Source organism: Melanerpes formicivorus, unplaced genomic scaffold, assembly GCF_026170545.1.
Source record: "Melanerpes formicivorus ecotype bairdi unplaced genomic scaffold, bMelFor1.0.p_v2 SCAF_138, whole genome shotgun sequence".
Taxonomy (NCBI): Eukaryota; Metazoa; Chordata; class Aves; order Piciformes; family Picidae; genus Melanerpes; species Melanerpes formicivorus.
The window spans coordinates 510473-536510 of record NW_027142490.1 but is presented as its reverse complement, the minus strand read 5'-3'; the positions used below and the strand labels follow the sequence as shown (position 1 = coordinate 536510).

At 45.8% G+C, this 26038-nt stretch overlaps 1 protein-coding gene across 8 annotated transcripts in view; it reads right to left on the bottom strand.

Annotated features, from left to right (window-relative positions):
- The window catches only part of LOC137456809 (zinc finger protein 469-like), a 138781-nt gene that overhangs the window by 88376 nt on the left and 24367 nt on the right, over positions 1-26038 (bottom strand). For 5 of the 8 annotated variants that reach the window (XR_010991109.1, XR_010991108.1, XR_010991111.1 and 2 more), the window contains one exon: positions 7916-8085. The exons of the other annotated variants lie outside the window; for them this stretch is intronic. Coding sequence is in view for 2 of the 5 variants with exons in the window: in XM_068168436.1 (XP_068024537.1) it covers positions 7916-8085 (170 nt within the window). In the remaining 3 variants the exon portion in view is untranslated. The remainder of the gene's footprint in view (positions 1-7915; positions 8086-26038) is intronic. 8 annotated transcript variants of the gene reach the window in all.

Below are 26038 nucleotides of genomic sequence, written 5' to 3'. Positions count from 1 at the left end.
CCCTTCCAACCTCTACCCATAGAATCATAGAATCACAGAATCATGGAATCACAGAACCATGGGATCATAGAATCACAGAATTGTCTTGGTTGAAAAAGACCTCCAAGGAGATCAGTTCCAACTGTCTAACAGCACCATGGCCATTAAACCATGTCTCGAAGCGACGGTGATTCCACCACCTCCCTGGGTAAACAATTCCAGTGCCTGACCACTCCCCAGCACCAACCAGCCAGGCCAAGCACAGCCACTCCTTTCTTTCTTGCCTCTAGCTAAATGTCCAAGAGTATTTCTTGGGCCATGGTGCAGAGTTATCACTTGAGGGCAGGGCAAGAAATCATGGGTTTGTGGATTAGCTAGGAGGCAGCTCCCAGTCTGGACAAGAGCTCCCAGTCCAGGGGTTGTGTTCTGAGCTAGTCTTACATGCTGTGATGGCAAATTAAGGCTGTGCCCAGCTGCTCTTGTGCAGTGTAAAAATTAGCACATTTCTGCCTAAAGTTGGAAATTCCTTTGACTGAGATTAAATGAAACTATCAAGGGCGAATTTTTCCTGTGCAAGAAATACAGATTGAAGCCACCCATTACCTTTAATGGAAGCCTGAGCAATTTGGGCTTCCTACTTACTCCCTTAATGTTGTTTGAGAAAAATCTCTTTTTGTCTACATTTCATCACATTTTCAGTAGTAGATTCCCTACATACATATTAGAAACTCATATTAAAGATAGAAACTCTCAAACCAGTTGCCAAGAGCCTTGATAATTATTGGATGACTTTTCCATTTTTAGACTCAGAAATTCCATTCCATCATTACTTTCCTGGTTTTTTTTTGTGTTTCAGTTACTTTTTGTTAAAGGCCATCTGGTAGTGTGTTGTGCATCCTACCCTGCAGAGACCAACCACATCTGGAGTGCTGTGTCCAGTTCTGGGCTTCCCAGATTAATAGAGACAGGGAAATACTGGAGAGAGTGCAACAGATGCTATGAGGATGATAAAGGGAGTTGAAGAGCTCTCCTGTGAAGAAAGAATGAGAGAACTGGGGTTGTTACGCCTGGAGAAGGCTGAGAGGGGATCTGATCAATGTTTAGAAATACCTTAAGGGTGGGTGGCAAGAAGAAGGGGACAGTTTCCTTTTTAATGGTGTCCTGTGAATAGGGCAAGGGACAACAGACACAAACTGTAACACAGGAAGTTCCACCTCAACATGAAGGATAGGGTAGGATAGGATAGGATAGGATAGGATAGGATAGGATAGGATAGGATAGGATAGGATAGGATAGGATAGGATAGGATAGGATAGGATAGGATAGGATAAGGATAGGATGGGATGGGATAGGATAGGATAAACCAGGTTGGAAGAGACCTTCAAGATCATCATGTCCAACCTATCATCCAACACCACCCAACCAACTAAACCATGCAACCAAGCACCCCATCAAGTCTCCTCCTGAACACCTCCAGTGATGGTGACTCCACCACCTCCCCAGGCAGCCCATTCCAATGGGCAATCACTCTCTCTGTGTAAAACTTCCTCCTAACCTCCAGCCTAAACCTCGCCTGGTGCAGCCTGAGACTGTGTCCTCTTGTTCTGGTACTGGCTGCCTGGGAGAAGAGACCAACCTCTGCCTGTCTACATCCCCCCTTCAGGTAGTTGTAGAGAGCAATAAGGTCACCCCTGAGTCTCCCCTTTTCCAGGCTAAGCAACCCCAGCTCCCTCAGTCTCTCCTCATAGGGCTGTGTTCCAAACCCCTCACCAACTTTGTTGCCCTTCTCTGGACACGCTCCAGCGTGTCCTATCTAGGATAGGATAGGATAGGATAGGATAGGATAGGATAGGATAGGATAGGATAGGATAGGATAGGACAGGATAGACCAGGAACTTCTCTGTGGGGGTGCTGAAGCACTGGAACAGGCAGCCCAGGGAGGTTGTAGAGTCTCCTTCTCTAGAGACATTTGAGACCCACCTGGATGTATTCCTGTGTGGCCCACACTAAGTGATCCTGCTATGGCAGGGGTGTTTGGCTCAATGATCTCCAAAGGTCCCCTCCAACCCATGCCATTCTTTGACTCTGTGATTATTTATTGAAGTTAACAATGCTTTTTCCTGTGCACTTTCTTGTTGCAGTAGATTATGTAGATTAGCACCACTCCTGCTGTGTCACATGATAAGGCAGCTAATTTAACATGTGCTACCTGCATTGGAACTGGCTGCCCAGGGAGGTGGTGGAATCACCATCCCTGGAGGTGTTACACAGACATGTGGACACGGCACTTTGAGACATGGTGGTGTTAGGTTGAAGGTTGGACTTGATGATTGATCTTCGAGGCCTTTTGCGGCCCAAACAACGCCGTGCTTCTGTGATTCCACTTCTCTTCTGTTTGCCTGTAACCACTGGGACAGATATATCTTTCCCCCTAGTGACTGATTTCCTGTTGATGAAAGTTTATTGGAAATCTTCAGGCTCCAGAGGCTGTTCAGCTGATGGCTTCTGAGTCATGAAGATGGATTTAAAAATACATTCTTTCAATTTGCAAAAGAGGCACTGAGCAGCAGCTCTCCTTTTAAACAGACAGAGCAAGAAAAAAATGAGGCACAAACTTAAGAGTGGTTGATTATGAGAAATAATTCCATCTGAGACTTTGCATATGATTGACAAAGTCTGTGCTTTGATAAGATTAGAAAAAAACCATCTCCAGAGATAATCGCTCATAATGAATCATTTATTATGTATATCTCTTAATTCTAGAGGGGTTCAGGATGAGTGAGCATGAAAGCCAGGGACAGGGCTTTATGCATCCCATAAACACTCCTTGTGGATATTTATATGTGTCCTCGAGCATAGCTGCATGAAATACAGGCACCAAGGACACTTACTGCCTTTCCTCAAAGACATTAGCTGTGGGAAAAGTGGTGGCTCTCTAAGGTTTAAATCCTGCCATGGAACAGAAACTGAGGTGGGCAAGAACAGGGGAAACAATGGCAGCATAGATTAGAATAGACCAGGTTGGAAGAGACCTTCAAGACCATCGCGTCCAACCTATCATCCAACACCACCTAATCAACTAAACCATGTAACCAAGCACCCTGTCAAGTCTCCTCCTGAACACCTCCAGTGATGGTGACTCCACCACCTTCTTGGGCAGCACATTCCAATGGGCAATCACTCTCTCTATGAAGAATTTCTTCCTAATCTCCAACCTAAACCTCCCCTGGCACAGCTTGAGACTGTGTCCTCTTGTTCTGGTGCTGCTTGCCTGGGAGAAGAGACCAACCCCCACCTGGCCACAAGCTGGGCTAGGGATAATGATGGCAACATGGGCTAATTGCAGTGAAGTTGCCTACAGTATTCAAAACATAGTAGCACTCCACCACCTCCTTAGGCAGCCCATTCCAATGGGCAATCACTCTCTCTGTGTAGACCTTCTTACCTGCAGATCAGAGATCCAAGGTAGAGCAACTCTTCTTTTTGTTGTTGTTGGTTTTGTAACACACAATAAAAGACACTGGAACAGGTTGTCCAGGAAGGATGTGGATGCCCCCTCCCTATAGGTGTTAAGGGACAGTTTGAATGAGGCCTTGAGCAACCTGGTCTAGTGGAAGCTGTCCCTGCCTATGTCAGGAGGGCTGGAACTAGATGATCTTTAAGGTCCCTTCCAACCCAAACCATGTATGTGCATAAGGCTACTTCAATAAACACATTCATGCAGTCTGGAGAACTCTTTTCTCTCTACAACTTCCTGAAATCACTTTGCAGTGAGGTGGGACTTGGCCTCTTCTCCACAGTATCAGCTGATAGAACAAGAAGAAATAGCCTGAAAGTGTGCCAGGGGAGGTTTAGGTTGGGTATGAGGTAACATTTGTTTTTGGGAGGTGTATTAGACTGGCCAGGGACATGGTGGAGTCATCATCCCTGGAGGTGTTTGAGCAACATGCAGACGTGGCTCTTTGGAATATGGTTGAACATGGCGGCTCTTTGGGCCATGGCGATGTTAGCTGATGGTTGGACTCAATGATCTTAGAGGAATAGAATAGAATAGAATAGAATAGAATAGAATAGAATAGAATAGAATAGAATAGAATAGAATAGAATAGAATAGAATAGAATAGAATAATAGAATTAACCAGGTTGGAAAAGAACTTTGAGATCATCAAGTCCAACCTATCACCCAACACCATCTAATCAATTAAACCATGACACCAAGCACCCCATCCAGTCTCTTCCTAAATGCCTCCAGTGATGCTGACTCCACCACCTCCCTCGGCAGCCCATTCCAATGGTCAACCATTCTTTGTATGAAGAACTTCTTCCTAACCTCCAGCTGAAACAACTCTATGATTCCATGTGGGAACAGCCTCGGAGGTTTTCAGAGTCTTCCACAAAAGATGTGAGACCCTGCAGTTGAGAGCACTTATGCAAAAGCCAAAATGCCTTCTCACAGAGACAAGTCTTGCCACTCAAGATTTGCATACAATTATTTAGATGCAGAAACTATATCCTTTCCCTAAAAGTAACTCTTGACATTCTTATCTTTAGGGACTTTTCACCTTGTGGATGTAATTCCTTAATTAATTGCTTCATCTTCTGCCTCCAATCCTGCAAACCTCTTGGCAGATCTCTTATAATACAGCTACATATTCATGTGATCCAAGCTTTGGCTCAGTCACATGTGGCTTTTATTTTTCATCAAGAACAATATGGATTATGATAACAGCTCTTTTATTTTTGAAGTACTAGCTTGCCTCCACACCTGAGCAGCAATAGGTAGCTGGCTAAAAGAACTCTAAACATAGCTAACAGGCTTGGCTGAAGCTTTACACACAGACATTTAAATCTAGATGTTTAGGGACAGGGTTTAGTGGTGACCTAGCTGTGTTGGGTTAACAGTTGGGCTTGATGATCACATCAGCAGCTAAGAAGCTGATCTCTTGGGTCTTCTAGAATTACAGTTGCAAAATAAGTTTGGGTGTATATCCATTTAGCTGTGATTGATTTATTCATCTATTTCTAAATAGGCCTCTCCAGTGGTCATCAGACCACATGGGTATGCAGGGGCAGGTGTGGATGCACACATCAAATATAAAGACAAACCCAACAGGTAAATAGGAATCTTTTTAGGATAGGATAGGATAAAGTAGAATAGAATAGGATAAAGTAGAATAGAATAGGATAAAGTAGAATAGGATAGGATAGGATAGGATAGGATAGGATAGAATAGAATAGAATAGAATAGAATAGAATAGAATAGAATAGAATAGAATAGAATAGAATAGAATAGAATAGGATAAAGTAGGATAGGATAGGATAGGATAGGATAGGATAGGATAGGATAGGATAGGATAGGATAGGATGGAATAGAAAGGAATAGGAATAGGATAGGATAAAGTAGAATAGAATAGAATGGAATGGGATAGGATAGGATAGGATAGGATAGGATAGGATAGGATAGGATAGGATAAAGTAGAATAGAATAGAACAGAATAGAATAGAATAGAATAGAATAGAATAGAATAGACCAGACCAGACCAGACCAGACCAGACCAGACCAGGTTGGAAGAGACCTTAGGTTCAAGTCTCAAACTGGGAAAGGTAGGATATGAAAGAGTCTCAAGATGACCAAATGACACATTTCAGGAGCAACAGGTAATCACAGAATCATAGAATTCAAGGGGTTGGAAGGGGCATCTGAAGATCAAGTCCAGCAGGATCACCTAGGCATTGAGGTGGTTCTTTAATGTCTCCAGAGACAGAGACCCCACCACCTCTCTGGGCAACCTGTCCAAGTGCTCCAGCACCCCCACAGCAAAGGATTTTTTTCTTCCTGTTGAGGTGGAACTTTCTGTGTTGCAGTTTGTATCCATTGCCCCTTGTCCTATCCCTAGGCACCACCAAAAAGAGACTGGCCCCTTCTTGACATCCATCTTAAGGTATTTGTAAACATTGATTAGATCCCTCCTCAGCCTTCTCTTCTCCAGGCTAAACAGCCCCAGGTCTCTCAGCCTTTCCTCATCAGGCTTTTCATCATCCGACAGATGTCCCAGTCCTTTCATCACCCTCATAGCCTCCGTTCTCCAGGGCTTTCTCCCTCTCTCTTTTGAACTGGGGAGCCCAGAACTGGACACAATCCTCTAGATGAGGCCTCACTAGGGCAGAGGAGAAGGGCAGGAGAACCTCCCTCAACCTCCTGGACACACCATTAATGCACCCCAGGATACCTTTGGCCCTTTTGGCTAGAAGGGCACATCAGTCTCTTACAATTTAACACCATTTCCTTCCACATGTTTCTCCCTATTAATCCAGCTGCACACATCACCTCCAAACCTGTCATGTCTAGATGCTGGATGATTTTTAAGCAAATACAACTTTTTTTTTCTCCCACATCTTTTCTTCTTCTTTCTTCACCTCCTTAGGCTTAAGAGTTGGGAAAATATGTTGCTTGTTTGAAAGCGAAATCAAAGGAACAAGCACAAGTGACAGATCCTCCTGAGCTGATATTCTAATTACTTGCTAAAACTAATTTTGCAACTGACATACAAGAGCCTCCTGTTTTGTACCCTGAGATTAGAAATTTCACTATTACAACAGAAGTTCTCATAAAAGATGATGCTTGTGGAGGGAGATGAACACATCTTGGGCAGCTCTGGCAGCCAGTGTAATTTGGCTGCTAGGAAAACGAGTGTGAATGTCACAGGATTTGGCTCCATTCCTGGCTTGTTTTGTGAACTTGCCCAAAAAGTCATCACTCAACCCTAGTCATCTTACTTTATTTCCTCAGTGGTGCCAGGGGAGGGATTGTCCAGATATGCCTTTGCAAACTGCCTCCTACAGTAGATCCCCATTACAGACATCTTTGTGGGTGCCATGGACAGTGGCATTGAGTGCACCCTCAGCAGGTTTGCTGATGGCACCAAGCTGTGTGGTGCAGCAGACACGCTGGAGGGAAGGGATCCATCCAGAGGAACCTGGACAGGCTGGAGAGGTGGGCACAAGCCAACCTCATGAGGTTCAATAAGAGCAAGTGCAGGGTCCTGCATCTGGGTCGAGGCAATCCCAGGCACAAATCCAGGCTGGGCAGTGACTGGCTGGAAAGCAGCCCTGAGGAGAGAGACTTGGGGGTGCTGGTGGAGGAGAAGCTCAACAGGAGCTCTCAGTGTGCACTTGCAGCCCGCAAAGCCAATCAGATCCTGGGCTGCAGCAGGAGAAGTGTGGCCAGCAGGGCAAGGGAGGTGATTCTCCCCCTCTGCTCAGCTCTGGGGAGACCCCACCTGGAGTACTGCCTCCAGTTCTGGAGCCCCTATTACAAGAGGGATGTGGAGGTGCTGGAAGGTGTCCAGAGAAGGACCAGGAGGATGATCAGAGGGCTGGAGCACCTCTCCTGTGAGGACAGACTGAAGGAGTTGGGGCTGTTCAGTCTGCAGAAGAGAAGGCTCCCAGGTGACCTCATTGTGGCCTTCCAGTATCTGAAGGGGGCTACAGGAAGGCTGGGGAGGGACTGCTCAGGATCTCAGGTAGTGATAGGACTAGGGGGAATGGAATGAAGCTGCAGGTGGGGAGATTGAGGCTGGAGGTGAGGAGGAAGTTCTTCACTATGAGAGTGGTGAAGCCCTGGAATGGGTTGTCCAGGGAGGTGGTTGGGGCACTGTCCCTGGAGGTGTTTAAGCCCAGGCTGGATGAGGCTCTGGCCAGGCTGATCTAGTGTGGGGTGTCCCTGCCCATGGCAGGGAGGTTGGAACTAGATGATCCTTGTGGTCCCTTCCAACCCTGACTGATACTATGATACTATGATAAGAAGGCGGGGGGGGGGGGGGGGGGGAATATCAACTCTTCTGTAGGGTTTTGAACATAGGGCAGAAATCTTGAAGTTCATTCCATATTCAGTGGAGAACCAATGGATAACATAGCACTAGGGAAATAAACTTACAGTTGCTTGTGGTTTCTAAATAGCCAAGTGGCTGCATTCTATCACGTTGGGCTGCTTTCAGACTGGATGGGCTGTATTTCCAGATAATGAGGTGCAATTTCTTCAGAGCTGCTATAATTCCTGCTGCATATGATGAAATGCTGCAATGCTTTCTCATTTTCTTGTTTGTGCTTTGAAAAGAAGAAGAAGAAGAAAAAGAAAAATAAAAAGGCAACCCAAATAAATAGAAGAACAGTCCCAAGGAGTTGATTGGAAAGATGCTGGGGACTGCCAGATGCTTCAGAAAGAAAACCATCTGAAACCCTAAAATGTGTTCCTCCCTGCAGCTTGCTAAAAGAAGCAATTTTGTGGCATTTCACAGAGTCCAACCATCAACCTGACACCACCATGGCCATTAAACCATGTCCCAAAGTGCAAAGAGCACCTCCAGTGATGGTGACTCTCCCACTTCCCTGGGCAGCCTGGCAGCAAAGAAATTTTTCATCATATCCACCCTAAACAGCCCAAGGCACAATTTCAGGCCATTTTCTCTCATTCTAGCACCTGATACTGGGAAGAAGAGCCTGACCCCCACCTCACTCCAACCTCTTTTCAGGATGCTGTACAGAGCAATAAGCTCTCTCCTCAGCCTCCTCTTCTCAAGACTAAACAAGCCCAGGTCCTTCAGCTGGCTCCTCCTGAGACCTGCTCTCCAGACCCTTCACCAGCTTTATACATAGAATACACAGAATGAACCAGGTTGGAAGAGACCTTCAAGATCATTGTGTCCAACCTATCAACCAATCCAACACCACCTAAACAACTAACCCATGGCACCAAGCACCCCATCAAGTCTCCTCCTGAACACCTCCAGTGATGGTGACTCCACCACCTCCCCGGGCAGCCCATTCCAATGGGCAATCACTCTCTCTGTATAGAACTTCTTCCTAACCTCCAGCCTAAACCTCCCCTGGCACAGCCTGAGACTGTGTCCTCTTGTTCTGGTACTGGCTGCCTGGGAGAAGAGACCAACATCATGTAGTGCATTCACTTCATTAGAGAAAATGTTGTGGGAGATAAACTTTAATGCATTTCTTTTTGTCTGTCTTGCCAGTGTGGATGGGGCTTGGGAATTGTTTGTGTGTTTGTTACTTTATTTCTTATTAATTGGATTATAAATGGTCACAAGAGCCATTTCAGTCCCCAGAGTCTGTGATTTAACCATGTTCTGACAGTTATCCACGGGGGAGCAGTACTGACAAGGATGCCACCCTCTCCTTGCACGGCGTAATTAAACTTTACCTGACTCCCAATAAATTACTTTGCAAGGTCTTCCTATAACTTAAATTAAAGATGGAAATTACCCCTTCTTTCACTTATTCTCAACAGCCTGGATCAGTGTTGTTTAGGAAATCAAATGTCACCTTTTTGCCTCGGACAGCTGACCCTAAAACTACCTTTAGTCACAGAATCATACAATGTGTTGAGTTGGAAGGGACCCTCAAAGTCATAGAATCATAGAATCAACAAGGTTGGAAAAGACTAAGTCATCTTGTCCTACACCCCTGCAGTAAGAAGGGGCTGTTCAGTCTGGAGAAAAGAAGGCTCCAAGGTGACCTCATTGTGGCCTTCCAGTATCTGAAGGGGGCTACAGGGAGGCTGGGGAAGGACTTCTCAGGGTGTCAGGGAGTGATAGGACTAGGGGGAATGGATTGAAGCTGGAGGTAGGGAGATTCAGGCTGGAGGTGAGGAGGAAGTTCTTCCCCATGAGAGTGGTGAAGCCCTGGAATGGGTTGTCCAGGGAGGTGGTTGAGGCCCCGTCCCTGGAGGTGTTTAAGCCCAGGCTGGATGAGGCTGTGGCCAGGCTGATCTAGTTTGGGGTGTCCCTGCCCATGGCAGGAGGATTGGAACTAGGTGATCCTTGTGGTCCCTTCCAACCCTGACTGATACTATGATATTATGATACTATGATGCTATGACATCTCCAACCAGATCAGGTTGCTCAGAACCCCAAGACACTTTGAATGTCTCCAGGGATGGGGCCGTTGCCACCTCTCGATGCAGTCTGTGATTCTATGATCATGGTGCTTCACGAGCTGAAGGTCTCATTTTCCAGTCTGCTGTGGCATCTGTGTATCCATGTGATGGTAACTCTGCATTGGCAGGAAAAGCTAGAGAGGAAGAAGGCAACAGCCCTCGAAAGCAGAAGTTATGGGTTCGTGCCAAGATTTGCAACCAGTCTGCTGGGAGATCTTGCATACTTCACTTGGTTATTCTGGGAATCTTCCCAAACACCCCTCCCTAGATACCTGGTAAGGCTACAAAACTCTCCTTACTATCTACTCACACAGTGTTAACCAGAACTGGATTCTTGGTTCAGTTTGTGCCCTCACTTCTTATTTTAAACACTATTACTCTAAATATCAATATTTAATAGATCTTAATTTATTAAACAAGCCCAGCATCACTGGTTTGGCTGGGTAAAACCTTCCCCTGACTCAGCAAAGGGAAAAAATCCATCTGCAGAGCCTTGAATCAGCACCTGCCTGGCTTTGTATGAACAATGTGTAATAGATGTAACTGCATATGAAATGTTACAATGGCAATAAACACACATAAATCTGCTAAACTGATGAGCATTCAGTCAGAGCTGATTAATGGTGCCCTCAAGAGCAGCAACAAGCTGCATTTGCATCATTAAAAGTGAAAAGAAACAGTTTTAAAGGACATGAAGCAGCACAGAGATCAATTTCTCTTCCAAGCCCTTGAGAAGTATTTCCAGTGTGATTCTGCCCATCATGACAAGAGCAATGAACGGCAGCTAGCGCTCCAGGAGCTACAAAGTCCCATCATCTACACCACCACAGAAGGGAGAGGAATATTGTAGGAGAGGATAGGATGAGGGGCATTGGTTTTCAACTAGAGCAGGGCAGTTTTAGTTTGGACATTAGAAGGAAGATCTTCATAATGAGAGTGGTGAAATGCTGGAACAAGATGCCCAGAGATGTGGTGGAGGCCCTATCCCTGGAGACATTCAGGGTCAAACTTGACGGGGCCCTGAGCAACCTGATCTGGTTGGAGATGTCTCTGCTCATTGCAGGGGTATTGGAGAAGATGATCTTTGGGGGTCCCTTCCAAGTGGATGCATTCTATTATTCTATTATTATCTCTGCTCCATGGTAGTAAGGGTTCTATCCAGTACCTGAACAGAGACTTACAAAAGACACCCCCTTACACCTCACTACACCAAGCCTGGAGCACCCCAGCAATAAAGCACAGAGGTGCAGCTCTCTGTCTTCAAACAGACCCAGGCAGGACATCTCTGCAAGGTCTGAACTAGAGCTGATTTCCATCCAGACAATGCAGAGGATCATAAACTCTGATCTACCAGTGTCCACTGATGTATGTAAATATTTAAGGGGTGGGTGCCAGGATGATAGGGCTAGACTCAATTTAGTGGTCCCCAGTGACAGGACAGGAGGGAATAGGCATAAACTTGAACATCTAAATATGAGAAGGAACTTCTTTACAGCGTGAGTGGCAGAGCACTGGAACAGGCTGCCCAGAGAGGTTGTGGAATCTCCTTCTCTGGAGCCTTTCAAACCTGTCTGAATGCATTCCTGTGTGGCCTGCCCTAGGTAATCCTGCTCTAGCAGGGGGTATGATCTCTAGAGGTCCCTTTCAACCCCTACCATTCTGTGATTCTGTGACTCTGTGAAAGCAAGGTGCTCATACCTGCAGTTAGGATGGCAATCAGATCCTGAGGATGCCTGTAACCTGGCCTGGGCTCAGACGAGCAGCTCTGCTAATCACACACAATTTCATGCTGCCAGAGTCATTGCAACTGGCTGAATTGGTTTTCAGAGTATTTAATAAATATTGTCTGTTGGCATCAACAAGATTGAAGAGCTGGAGATGTGAATTCAAGAGCCAAACATCCCTTTTGGCACCTCTGCTCTAATGATGCAACTGTGTCGCTGCCAGTCTCAGCCCAGGAAAAGGTAAACAAACAGCTTATGTTCCATCTGATCCATAAACAGTGGGATCCTATTAAAACCCATCACATGCAACTTCAACCAGCAGTGCATTATGTCCTGCTATTCATCTGCAAGCCGTTGGCCAAGACAATAATATCTGTCTTTGTGCAGTATTTCTATTCCAAAGAATGTGTGGGAATGGATTCTTCAGAGTTTTCTCCTGGGAAGCCAAATACATTCTGACAATTAGGCTACCTAGTTAATTACTAATCCTTTACACAACTGGCCAGTGGTCTGGTTTGTGGACACAGCTTAACAGAGACTCATTGAATTATAGAATGGTTTGGGTTGGAAGGGACTTTAAAGACCATCTGGTTCCAACCCCCCCTGCCATGGACAGGAACACCTTCCACTAGACCAGGTTGCTCAAGGTCTTGTGCCAGGGGAGGTTTAGGCTCGAGGTGAGGAGAAAGTTCTTCACGGAAAGAGTGGTTGGCCATTGGAATGGGCTGCCCGGGGAGGTGGTGAACTCACTGTCCCTGCTGGTGTTCAAAAATGGATTGAATGTGGCACTTGGAGCTGTGATTTAGTTATCAGGAGGTTGGACTTGATGATCTCTGAGGTCTTTTCCAACCTGGTTGATTCTGTGATTATACCTGGCCTTGAGCACCTCCAGGGAGGGGGCATCCACGACGTCCCTGGGCAACATGTTCCACTGTCTCACCACCCTTACTGTAAGGGGGAGTGAAATGTGCCTGATTTTCCTACCCATGGTACTTTCAGAGATGTCAGATGTTTTTTATCCCCCCCTTTTCCTTCTGAGAAGCAGATAATAGGAAGATTCCAGGCACAAGCTGGACTAAGTTTTGATCCTAAGCACTGTTGGTTTTCCTCGCACTGGTCTGTACCCCTGTGAGATGATTGTGAGGGCTACAAAGATGGTGAGGGGACTAGAACATCTCCTTTATGAGGAAAAACTGAGAGAATTGAGTCTTTTTAGTGTGGAAAAGAGCAGACTGAGGAGGCAATCTCATCACTGCTTATCAATACTTAAAGGGGGGGGGGGTGTCAGGAGCATGGGAGCAGTCTTTGTTCATTGGTGCCCCGTGACAGCACAGTAACAAGAACAAACATGAACACAAGAGGTTCCAACTAAACATGAGGAGGAACTTCTTTAATTTAAGGCTTGCAGAGCACTTGAACAGGCTGCCCAGAGAGGTGGTGGAGTCACCATCTCTGGAAGCATTAAAAACCTGTCTGGACGTGTTCCTGTCTGACCTTCTCTAGGTGAACCTGCCTTGGCAGGAGGATTGGACTTGATGATCTCCAGAGGTCCCTTCCAAACCCTGCCACTCTGTGATCCTGTGATTTCAATACTACTTCCAGCAATAAATGCCAATTAATTTCAGTCTGTGAGTTCCTTAGATTTTACACAATCTCATCAAATAAACACAAGCAAAATTAACTCTTACATTTTGGAAGCTACTTCCCACAAAAAGGGACTTTTCAAGGTGGCAGAGTGTTAGCCTTTGTTCTAAACACCCAGCTTTGGAAATGTTCAGCATGACAAATAACTCTGTCTTTTCCAAAGCAATGCACCGTGTTTAAGGCAGGAGACTGACCCTCAAGCCATAGAATCATAGGATCCTTGAATCATTTAGCTTGGACAAAGCCTTGAGCAACCTGGTCTAGTGAGATGTCCTTGCCCATGGCAGGGGGGTGAAACTACATGATCCTTAAGGTCCCTTCCAAGCCAAACCATTCTGTGAACAGACCTTCAAGATCATCAGGTCAAACCATTAACCCTACTCTACCAAGTCCACCACTAAGCCATATCCCCAGGCACCACATCTACATGGTTTTTAAACACCTCCAGGGACGGTGACTCAACCAGGTAATGTCTTTTCTGACCTAAAAGACAGTGCAGTGGGCTGAGACCCTGGGAACTTATGCTCTGCTTTCCCCATTCTAATGCTATCTTCCTTTCTACGTGCTGGGGCACACCAGCTGCAAAAATAAGGCAAAACTAACAAATTCCTTTATGAAGGGCTGAGATTTATGCCCTTCCCCTCCCCCCTTCAAATTGCTACAGAAAAGTTAGGCACTGTTATCCACATCTTAAAACATGAAGCCAATATTTCTGTTCTGACAATACCAAGGCAAGACCAATTGCTCTCCAGCTCATGCACGTGTGCTCATATTTAACCTGGCCCTTGCAGAAACCATCACCTCCCTTTTGATCATCTTTTCATTTCAAATGAGGAGTGAAGGAGCTCAGCTGACACTCCCATCAACAGACCTTGTCTGCCTTTGCTTAGTCCAGCAAACCCTGGCATTTACCAACTCTCTAAGACACAGTGCAGAGCCCAGGACTCGATTTTGAAAGAGCTCAGCCCTCCTTCATCTGCCCCTGCTCCACATGCTCAGGGCCCAAGAAAAAAACAGCTTCAGTTGGGAAACAGGGACCTGAAGATTGATCTGCAGAGCTCACTGCAGAAGGATGCCACTGATGGTGAGTTGGGATGACTGTTACAGCCTGTACTAGCGAGAAAGAAGGCAGCAGCTGGAGCCAGCAGGTCGAGAGAGGTGATTCTGCCACTCTGGTCTGATGAGACACCACCTGGAGTAGTGTGTCCAGCTATGGGGCTCCCAACACAAGAGAGACAGAGACCTGCAACCCAGTGCATTCTAAATGTGTGTGAGATGAGGTGGTGTTGCTGGAATGTGGGCTTTTCTGAAGGTGAGATTTTTGTACTTTCTAATATGCCTATATTTGCATTCTAGGAGTCCTCAGAAACAAGAGCTGCAGTTACCAAGCACATAAACCAGATGTTCTTGTTGCAAGCCAACAGAAGATCCTCCTATGAAGAGCTTGAAGTCAAAATAAACAAATCAACCAAAGCCTGAGCTCAGCACAGGCATATGAGGGAAAAAACTGGATGTTAGGAACATAAATTTTACTGGGAGAGTGGTGAGGCCTTGGGACAGGCTGCCCAGGGAGGTGGTGGAGTCACTCTCCCTGGATGTGTTCAAGAAACGTGTGGCCATGGCACTTTGGGACATGGTTTAATGGGCATGGTGGTGGTAGGTTGATGGTTGGACTCCATGGTCTTAGAAGCCTTTTCCAACCAAAACAACTATATGATTCTGTAACTATTCTATGACTCTATAAAGACATGATATGCCACCAAGCTGGAAAACTGCAAGGTCAGGACAAAAGGTAGACCCAAGTCTCACTCTGGTAGCATACCTGGAGAGCTATTCCCACCTATCCATACTGTATTTTGGCACAGACTCAGGCACAGTACAAAGACCAGCTCAGCACCTTTCATGAATCACAAGGAACAAGCAATTAAAGCACTGGCTAATGAAGAGTCTTCTATCACCATCAGAGTCTCACAAATACCATCCCAACTTTCCCCTCTTCTTTTTCCCTTCTCCTGACTCTGCACCTTTAACAGGTTTCAAGGATAACATTTCACAGTCATAACTCTGAGCCTGCAAGGCTGAGTACTTTTATTACAGCTTAATAAATTGTTAATATTGAATATTAATAATGAAGTAACTACTGTCATGTAACCACTCATAATCATTACCAAAATATGCTTTCTGACATAATTGAAACTTATCACTAATATATACATACACCTGTCTCTACACAGGCAAACATAATATTTCTGGCATAATTATTTCTAACAATAGAATAATAGATTTGGTTTGGGTGGAAAACCAGCCTCTGAGGTGAGGGGTTTGGGGCACAGCCCTGTTTCTGCCAAACAGAAAGGGACCTGGGGGTGCTGATTGACAGCTGCCTAAACATGAGCCAGCAGTGTGCCCAGGTGGCCAAGAAGGACAATGGCATCCTGGTCTGCATCAAGAATAGTATGGCCAGCAGGAGCAGGGAAGTTATTGTGCCCCTTGTACTCTGCACTGGTTAGGCTACACCTTGAGTACTGTGTCCAGTCCTGGGCCCCTCAGTTTAAGGACATCAAGACAGAGAAGGGCAACAAGGCTGGGGAGAGGCCTTGAGCACAAGCCCTGTGAGGAGAGGCTGAGGGAGCTGGGACTGTTTAGCCTGGAGAAGAGGAGGCTCAAGGGAGACCTTATTGCTCTCTACAACTGCCTGAAGGGTGGTTGTATCCAGGAGGGAGTTGGTCTCTTTTCTCAAGCAACCAGCACAAGAACAAGAGGACACAGTCTCAAGCTGCACCAGGGAAAGTTTAGGCTGGGGGTGAGGAGAAAGTTCTTCACTGAGAGAGTCATTAGTCATTGGAATGTGCTGCCCAGGGAGGTGGTGGAGTCACCATCCCTGGAGGTGTCCAAGAGGGGATTGGATGTGGCACTTGGTGCCATGGTTTAGTCATGAGGTCTGTGGTGACAGGTTGGACTCGATAATCCTCAAGGTCTCTTCCAACCTTGGTGATTCTGTGATTGTGTGAGGAGTGGCTGAGGGAGCTGTGCTCCAGTTTATCCAGTGCAGAGTGCACTTCTCCAAGCTTTGTGCCACGAGTTTCTGAGAGCATGACGCAGGACCACAGAATAAGCAGGGCCTGGAAGAGATCATGAAGTCCAATCCCCCTGCCAAGGCACGTTCACCTAGAGAAGATCACACACAGACCCATGCAGGTGGGTTTGGAATGTCTCCAGAGATGGAGATTCCAGCACCTCTCCGGGCAGCCTCTTCCAGTGCTCTGTCATTCTTAAATAAATTCCTCCTCATGCTTAGATGGAACTTGCCATATTCAAGTTTGTGCCTGTTGCTTCCTGTCCCACACATTCCTTGGGAACACCATGCCTGCAGGTACATGTGCAAGCTCTAAAGTGCAATGCCATGAGGGCACACCATCTCTATTTCCAGCCAGAAGGGAAGAAATACTGACAGGATTATTGGCCAGGGCACACTTGAGAACAGTGGCTTGGAAACCAGGTGGTGCACCTGGTGATCAGGGGAGCTCTGAGTCTAAATGAAAGACACTGCTCCACTTCGAAGAGCTTCCTGTATCCTGGGACATAACACAGCATACACTGAATAAAAAGCAAACCAAACTTTCATGCCTTTTTCATAGCTTCCAGGTGGAGAAAGGCCAGAGATTCTTTCCTAAGGCTTTCCTTGGAACAAACACAGATGTCTGGCACAAAACAGGCGGTTGTGTTTTTCCTGGATGCCAAGCCGAAGCTCAGCTTTTCTTGCTTTCTCTTCAGCCATTCATCATATGGATGGTCAAGTAATTTCTCTCTCAAGGGCTCCTTTATCAGTTGAAGAACACCTGATCTCACTCAGCCCACCAAAGAGAGATGGGAAGCGAAGTGCAGAAAAAGATGCCTGCAATTTGCCACTCTTTCAGGACAGAAATTTTTCCTTATCTGCAACCTAAACCTTCCCTGGCACAATTTCAGGCCATTTCCTCTCATAATATCACCTGACACTAGGGAAAAGAAACTGACCCCCAGCTCACTCCAACCTCCTTCAGGGGGTCTTAGGGAGCAATAAGGTCTCCCCTCAGCCTCTTCTGAAGATTAAACACCCCCAGTTCCCTCAGCTGCTGCTCACAAGGCTTGTTCTCCAGAGACTTCACCAGCAGTGCTGCCCTTAAACATAGGGCAATATGCACTGTGTTCATTGCATCTACTACCACATTTTGTTCTGCCACTTGCAATCCCTGTTTTAAAACAGATAATCATGATAACCTCCACCACCACTACCCTGTGAATTAAACTAAGACTTAATGAAGCTTTTCTAAATTGCCAATTAAAAGCTGCTGGATTTGATTGATTATTATGAAATATGCAATGCTTACAGACAATTATCAGACCCTGATGTTTCAGTGGAATGAGGCAAATCTAAAATGCTCTCCCAGAGCTCTGTGCCAGGACAGGCTGCTATGCTATGGTGAATAGGATAGGATAAGACAGGATAAGATAGGATAGGATAGGATAGGATAGGATAGGATAGGATAGGATAGGATAGGATAGGATAGGATAGGATAGGATAGGAAGAATGGAATAGGAATAGAATAGAATAGAATAGAATAGAATAGAATAGAATAGAATAGAATAGAATAGAATAGAATAGAATAGAATAGGCCAAGTTAGAAAAGACTTCTGAGATCATCGAGTCCAACCTATCACCCAACACCATCTAATCAACTAAACCATGGCACCAAGTGCCTCATCCAGTCTCTTCCTAAACACCTCCAGTGATGGTGACTCCATCACCTCCCTGGGCAGCACATTCCAATGGCCAATCTCTCTTTCTATGAAGAACTTCTTCCTCACCTCCAGCCTAAACTTCCCCTGGTGCAGCTTGAGACTGTGCCCTCTTGTTCTGGTGCTGGTTGCCTGGGAGAAGAGACAAACCCCCTCCTGGCAACAACCTCCCTTCAGGTAGTTGTAGAGAGCAATAAGGTCTCCCCTGAGCCTCCTCTTCTCCAGGCTAAGCAGCCCCAGCTCCCTCAGCCTCTCCTCACAGGGCTGTGCTCCAAACCCCTCCCCAGCTTTGTTGCCCTTCTCTGGACAGTCTTCTCCTACTGTACCTCCATGCCAAAACCCAAAAAGTGACAATTTGGGTGGGGTTATTTTCCTACCCAAAATAACATAAGATACCAAAAAAACCCCAATGACCATTCACAAGCTTATCAAAGCATTTAGTTTGCTAGAATTTTTATCTAACCCATGCCCACAATAATCTCTAGACTGTGCATGCAGCCCTACAGAATCAAAATGTGAACATTAAGAGAGGAAAAATGGTCTGAAAACAAAACCACAACGTGTTGGGGTGTGGGTTTTTTCCATTCAGAACAGTGATTGAACTGCCTTTTTATTTCTTTTCCCTTCCCCAACAAAATGTAGCTATTCAATCACACAAACATTTGAAATAGTCCATCCCAAACAATTTTAACCACTGCTAACAGTAAACGTCGGTAGGAAAGCTGAGGCAACATGCTAGCGTGCTAAACTCGCTTTATATAAGAGATACACATCTTTGCCAGCAACTTATTTCTGACTTTAACTCTTCCTGGAATGTGACTTGTCCAACAAAGCATAACTGCAGAACTTTGAAGCAGAAGGAAAGAGAGGAGAGAAAAAAAATAGCTTGAAGACCCAGAATATATGGCACTACAGGCAACAGGACAATATCTGCACGATGCAGAAGAGCATCAAGGCAAGGAAATATTTTCTTGCTGTGCAGGGGTGAGTTGGAAGCAATGATGAGGAAACCACCAAACCTCAGTGCAGTGCCAGTGACAAGTGTGAAGCAACAGTCAGGACACAGTCTCAAGCTGCTCCAGGGGAAGTTTAGTGAGAAAGTTCTTCACTGAGAGAGTTGTTAGCCATTGGAATGTGCTGCCCAGGGAGGTGGTGGAGTCACCATCCCTGGAGGTGTTCAAGAGGGGATTGGATGTGGCAATTGGTGCCATGGTTTAGTCATGAGGTCTGTGGTGACAGGTTGGACTTGATGATCTTTGAGGTCTCTTCCAACCTTGGTGATTCTGTGACTCTGTGATTCTGTGACTGAAGGCCCACAGCCATCTCATGTCATCACATAGACTCATAGATTCACAGAAACAGAGAGCCATACACTCACAGAACCAGGTTGGAAAAGACTTCTGAGATCATCAAGTCCAATCTATCATCCAACACCATCTAATCAACTAAACCATGGCACCAAGCACCCCATCCAGTCTCTTCCTAAACACCTCCAGTGATGGTGACTCCACCACCTCCCTGGGCAGCACATTCCAATGGCCAATCTCTCTTTCTGTGAAGAACTTCTTCCTAACATCCAGCCTAAACCTCCCCTGGCACAGCTTGAGACTGTGTCCTCTTGTTCTGGCCCACCTTGGGGTGTTTATCCACAAGCACTAACACTCTGGGAAGTTTCCCTTGAGGATTAACACAAACTTCTCCAATAACTTTGGGGTTTTTTTTCCATTGCACAAAGTGATATCAAGAATGAAATTACTTTCAGTGTTGAATGCTTTATCCAGTGTTCCAGTACACATTTTGAGCACCAGCTTTCATTCTGAATTCAGGTCTGCATTTTGCATGCTTTTCCACATTTTTCTTTGCAAACATCACCTGATGGCTTCTGCTTTGCTTTGCTTTGCTTTGCTTTGCTTTTCTTAAATAGCAAGGCCAAGCCCTCTCTCATGTAGGAAAGCTTCCAGAGCCTGTTTCGGTGAGGTTTCAGCAGCTCTGTACATTTTCTGGTGCTTAACTGACTTTTGAGATCTGAACAGATAACACCAAGATAAAAGGAGAGAGTGAGAAAGCTCACTCTCTTCAAAGCACAGCTCTAAACAAAAGAAATGTGGGGTCCTCATCCTGTCTGCCTCACATTCCTGTTGTACTGATCTCAGTTCCCTCTGGTTTCCCTTATCTCAGCAAAGAGATAGCATTGCTTGCTTACCACACACAAAGGCAGCAGGAATTAATTGATGTAGACATCCAGGCTGCTTTGGAAAGCCTGGAAAATTATTAATATGAGCCACTACACACCAAAGACATGACCAGCTACCTGCTGCACCCTCTGTGACACTGCTTTGCAGCAGCACTGCAATTACTTCCAGCCTGATTAAGGAGGCCAGGCAGACCTTTCTATTCAGCAAATTAATTTTCCACTTTCTTCCCCAACTCTACCTTCTCCTTGCTTTTGCTCATCAGCATTCAGGAGGTAGCCTGTGGGATCTGCCTGGCTGGTCCAGGGTGAGATCTTCTTAAGGGGCTTCCCAGGTTGTTAACATGTTTATAACTTACAGAATCCTATAATCACAGGATTGTCCTGGTTGGAAAAGACCTCATAAGGGTTCTTTTAGACAATTCATCAACCAAGTGCGGAAACCAATTGTTGTTCAGAGAATCATAGAATTGTTTTGTTTGGAGAAGACCTCTAAGATCATCGAGGCCAACCTTCACCCTGAGACCACCATGGCTGTTAAACTATGTCCCAAAGTGCCATGCCCACATGTTTCTTCAACATATACTTGGGGCCAAACTCCTTTCCAACAATCATGTTCTCAGAGCAGGAATTGACATTGCTGTTTCAAATGTCTGTAGAGCTGCTGCATTTCCCTGGGGCTCCTGAAGGCATTTATCCATCTTGGGCTTCCTTCCACAAACCACTATTCAAGCACCACTTTTGAAATATGACACAGCATCAAGCTGTGGTGTCTCCAAGACTGGAGAGCTGGGCAAAGGGGAACCTAATGAATTCCAGCAAGAATAAGTGTGGAGTCCTGTGCCTAGGGAGGAACAAACCAGTATGGATTAGGGGTTGACCTGATGGAATGCAGGTCCGTGGAGAAGAACTTTGGGAGTCCTGGTGGACAATAAGTTATCCATAGGGCTGCAATGTGCCCTTGTGGCCAAGAAGGCCAGTGGTCTCCATTAAGAAGAGTGTGGCCAGCAGATCAAGGGAAACTCTCCTCCCCCTATATTTTGCCCTGGTAGACCACATCTGGAGTATTGTGTCTAGTTCTTGGTTCCCCATTTCAAGAGGGACAGAGATTTACTAGATCATGTCCAGCAGAGGCTACAAGGATGATGAAGGGATGGGAACAACTGTTTAATGAGGAAAGGACCTGGAGAAGAGAAGGCTAAGAGGGGATCTTATTCATGTTTGTAAATATCTGAAGGGTGGGTGCCAAGAAGAAAGGGCCAGTCTCTTTTCAGTGGTGTCCTGTGATAGGATGAGGGGGCAATAGACATAAAAAGGAAGTCAGGAAGCTCCACTTCAATATAGCTGTGATGGTGCAGGAGCCCTGGAACAGGCTGCTCAGAGAGGTTGTGGGGTCTCCTTCTCTGAAGACTTTCCAAACCTGCCTGGACACCTCCCTGTGTGGCCTGCCCTGGGTGGTCCTGCTTTGGCAGGGGAGTTGGACTCAACGCTCTCTGGAGGTCGCTTCCAACAGCAACCATTCTGTGATTCTACAAGAGGTGAGACAAATTCTAAACCTGGATGTTGTAACAAAGACTTTTAATTGGATGGCATAAGACAGACTGCTTATACTGGTTTACTACAACTCTCTCCACCTCTTTTTAATATCTGTTGTGTGCTGGCAGCTGCTAAGGAGGAGGTGTGCTAATAGAATCATAGAAGCAATACGGTTGGAAAAGACCTCAAAGATCATCAAGTCCAACCTGTCACCCAACACTTCATGACTACTAAACCATGGCACCAAGTGCCACATCCAATCCCCTCTTGAACACCTCCAGTGATGGTGGCTCCAGCACCTCCCTGGGCAGCACATTCCAATGGCTAACAACTCTCTCTATGAAGAACTTTCTCCTCACCTCCAGCCAAAACCTCCCCTGGTGCAGCTTGAGACTGTGTCCTCTTGTTCTGGTGCTGGCTGCCTGGGAGAAGAGACCAACCCCTTCCTGGCTACAACCTCCCTTCCGGTAGTTGTAGAGAGCAATGAGGTCTCCCCTGAGCCTCCTCTTCTCCAGGCTAAGCAACCCCAGCTCCCTCAGCCTCTCCTCACAGGGCTGTGCTTAATGCCTCTCCCCAGCCTCATTGCCCTTGCCTGGACATATTCAAGTGTCTCAATGTCCTTCTTAAATTGAGGGGCTCAAATGAATGCTGCTTCTGCACATTAACAACACATCCATGCATACCATCCCCAACAAAAAGCCACCAAATACTCAAATCTTCATCTACAAATAGAATTTGCTCTTTAGTTTAAATATTTCTTTCCCAATCTCCTTCCTTCATTTTCCTCCCAGACTGAGCTTCAGCTGAGCTTTTGTTAATGTAGGTGGGTCAAACCATCACAGTGGTCTGTGGTTTGGAATGTGCATGTGGAGACAAAAGGGGACACTTAGAGATCAGCATCTCTGAGAGGAGCCCATTTACCAATGTCTGAACAGCTTACAACCGAACGTGTCTGTGGACTGTGTCCTCTTGTTCTGGTGCTGGTTGCCTGGGAGAAGAGACCAACCCCCACCTGGCTACAACCTCCCTTCAGGTGGTTGTAGAGAGCAATAAGGCCTCCCTTGAGCCTCCCCTTCTCCAGGCTAAACAACCCCAGCTCCCTCAGCCTCTCCTCATAGGGCTGTGCTCGAGTTGTAATAGGATTTACAACAAAACATCTCTCAGCTCCTCATGTGTTATTTCTATTTCACAGAAAGAAGTGGAAGATGAGGATCTATTCCATGCTCTGACAAGAAAGGCATGTGAGAAGTAATGATGAAATAATAGCAGGGAGAAACAAAACTAAATCAAGAAATACCTCCAAAGTCTATCACACTGGGTATTTCACTTTCAATACAACATTAAAAACAAACAAAACCACGATGGTGCAGAGCCCAATTATTGCCTTGAGTGCAGCATCAATACTGCTCACATCTTCAAATCACTTTCTGAATTCTCTGGTAAATTCATAAAGCTAGAGGAGGCTACCTATGAACTGATAAAGAACTTCCCTTCCTAAGGGAAAAGATGATGTCTGCATCAGAAACAGCTGTGTTAGGAGGTTCTGACAGATCCCTCTCGTCCCCAGGGTCATTTCTTGGTGAGGTACATTTGTTCCTATCACTGAAATGCTGCAGGCAGAATCCTCAGCTTGCACAGATGCTTTACACAGCACTGTCAGTGAGCAGCCTGGGCTTCCCAACCAGAATTAATGTCCTAATTTCAGGGGAACTATGCCATAAGCAGCCACTTCCCTGCAATGTGACTCTTCAGTCTTTTAGTCCAGGAGGAAGCTCAAGCTGCTGAAGATGTAGGTGAGTGCAAGCACATGCATCAGCTGATACACCTGTGTGTCAGGCAGGAAAACTTCAGAGTGAGCCATTCATCTCAGAATCATAGAACTGTTGAGGCTGGAAGGGACCTTTGAGATTGTCAGCTCCAACCATTTGCCTAAATCTCACAATCCCACCACTGTTGCTATGCCACTAACACTAAACCATGTCCCTAAGCACCACATCCATGTGTCTTTGAAATCCCTGCTGGGATGGTGCCTCCTGTTCCAATGCTTGATAACCCTGGCTGTGAAGAATTTTTTTCCCTAATATCCAACCTGAACCTTGCCTGGCACAACTTGAGGCTGTTTCCTCTTGTCCTGTCACCTGTCACATGGAAGAAGAGTCCCACCCCCCTGTAGAGGGAAGTGAGGTCTCCTTTCAGGCTCCTCTTCTGAAGACTAAACAATGTCATTTGTTTTAATGTCATACCTAATCTTCTGATCATTGATGTCACTAACTGATGAAATTAGGAAGGACTGCTGCTGACAAAGGATGAAACACAACAGTTGCATGGCACAGTAAGAGCGCAGCCAGTGCTGGCAGGAATTCCATCCTGCAGTGACTGTAGAAAACACTTAAAACAAATGTTTAGCATTAGCTTTCAGGTTGCCCAGGGAGGTCATGGAGTCACCATCCCTGGAGGTCATCAGAAAAGAAGTAGATGTGGCACTCTGGAACATGGGCTAGTGGTCATGGAGGTGTTGGGTAGAAGGTTGGACTTGATGATCTTAATGATTCTACAGTTCTGTGCAATGGAACTAGGTACACGGGTGAGGGTTTCAGCTAGGAGCAAACGTTGCACAAAGACATTACCTTAATTTGTCCCTCTAAATTGGCTTGTATGAAACCTCTTGAAGGGCAAAACAAACATATCACACCAATACTTGTAAAACTGTCACCTGTGGCTGAAGGAACTGTGGTTGTTCAGTGTGGGCAAAAGGAGGCTGAGGGGAGACCTTCTCACTCATTGCTAGTACCTGAAAGGTTGGATCCAAGTGGGAATTGTTCTATTCTCCCAAGGAACAAGCCATAGAAAGAGAGGAAATGACCTCAAGTTACACCAGAGGATGTTTAGGTTGGACATAAGGAACAATTTCTCCCCCCAGAGGGTTGTAAATCCCTGGAACAGGCTGCCCAGGACAGTGGTGGAGTCCTCATTCCTGGAGGGGTTTTCAAAACTCTGTATATGTGGTGCTGAGGGACATGGTTTAGTGATGACCTTGTATGGTGGCTTAAAGGTTGGACTCAGTGGTCTTTAGAATGGAATGGAATATGATGGAATGGAATGGAATGGAATATGAGAGAAGAGAAGAGAAGAGAAGAGAAGAGAAGAGAAGAGAAGAGAAGAGAAGAGAAGAGAAGAGAAGAGAAGAGAAGAGAAGAGAAGAGAAGAGAAGAGAAGAGAAGAGAAGAGAAGAGAAGAGAAGAGAAGAGAAGAGAAGAGAAGAGAAGAGAAGAGAAGAGAAGAGAAGAGAAGAGAAGAGAAGAGAAGAGAAGAGAAGAGAAGAGAAGAGAAGAGAAGAGAAGAGAAGAGAAGAGAAGAGAAGAGAAGAGAAGAGAAGAGAAGAGAAGAGAAGAGAAGAATAGACCAGACCAGACCAGGTTGGAAGAGAACTTCAAGATCATCATGTCCAACCCATCATCCAACACCATCTAATCAACTAAACCATGGCACCTAGCACCCCATCAAGTCTCCTCCTAAACACCCCCAACAATGGCCACTCCACCACCTCCCCGGGCAGCCCCACTCCAATGGGCAATCACTCTCTTTGTGAAGAATTTCTTCCTAACATCCAGCCTAAACCTCCCCTGGAGCAGCTTGAGACTGTGTCCTCTTGTTCTGGTGCTGGCTGCCTGGGAGAAGAGACCAACCCCCACCTGTCTACAGCCTCCCTTCAGGTAGTTGTACAGAGCAAGAAGGTCTGCCCTGAGCCTCCTCTTCCTGAACAATTCTATGACTCTATGACCCAACCCAGAAGTGTTCAAGTCCTGGCTGGCTGGGACTGCGAGCAGCCTGGTGTAGTGGAAGGTGTTCCAATGGCAGTGGGGGCCGGAAGCCGACAGTCTTTTAGGTCTCTTCCAACCCAAAGCATTCTATGGTTCTGTGACACAACTATCATCTCCTTAACACAAATGTATGTGCTCATAAGTGTAGGTGCAGACATCTGGGCATCTCTTTTTGTATGTGTTTGTAGTTATTCCCCCTTGGTCCTGCAATCACGCTGGCAGAAGGCAATGTTGAAGCCCATTTCAAAACAAATCAAATTTCCTACTGGCATTCCCATTTTCCAAATGGTTCAGTAAATTGTTTTGTTAAGAGTAACATCATTTCCATCTCATTTAATCATTATTCTTCTCAGCAATGTTTCCCTTTAAAAAGAATGCACTGCCTTATTTTTTTTTCCTTTTTTTACTACTA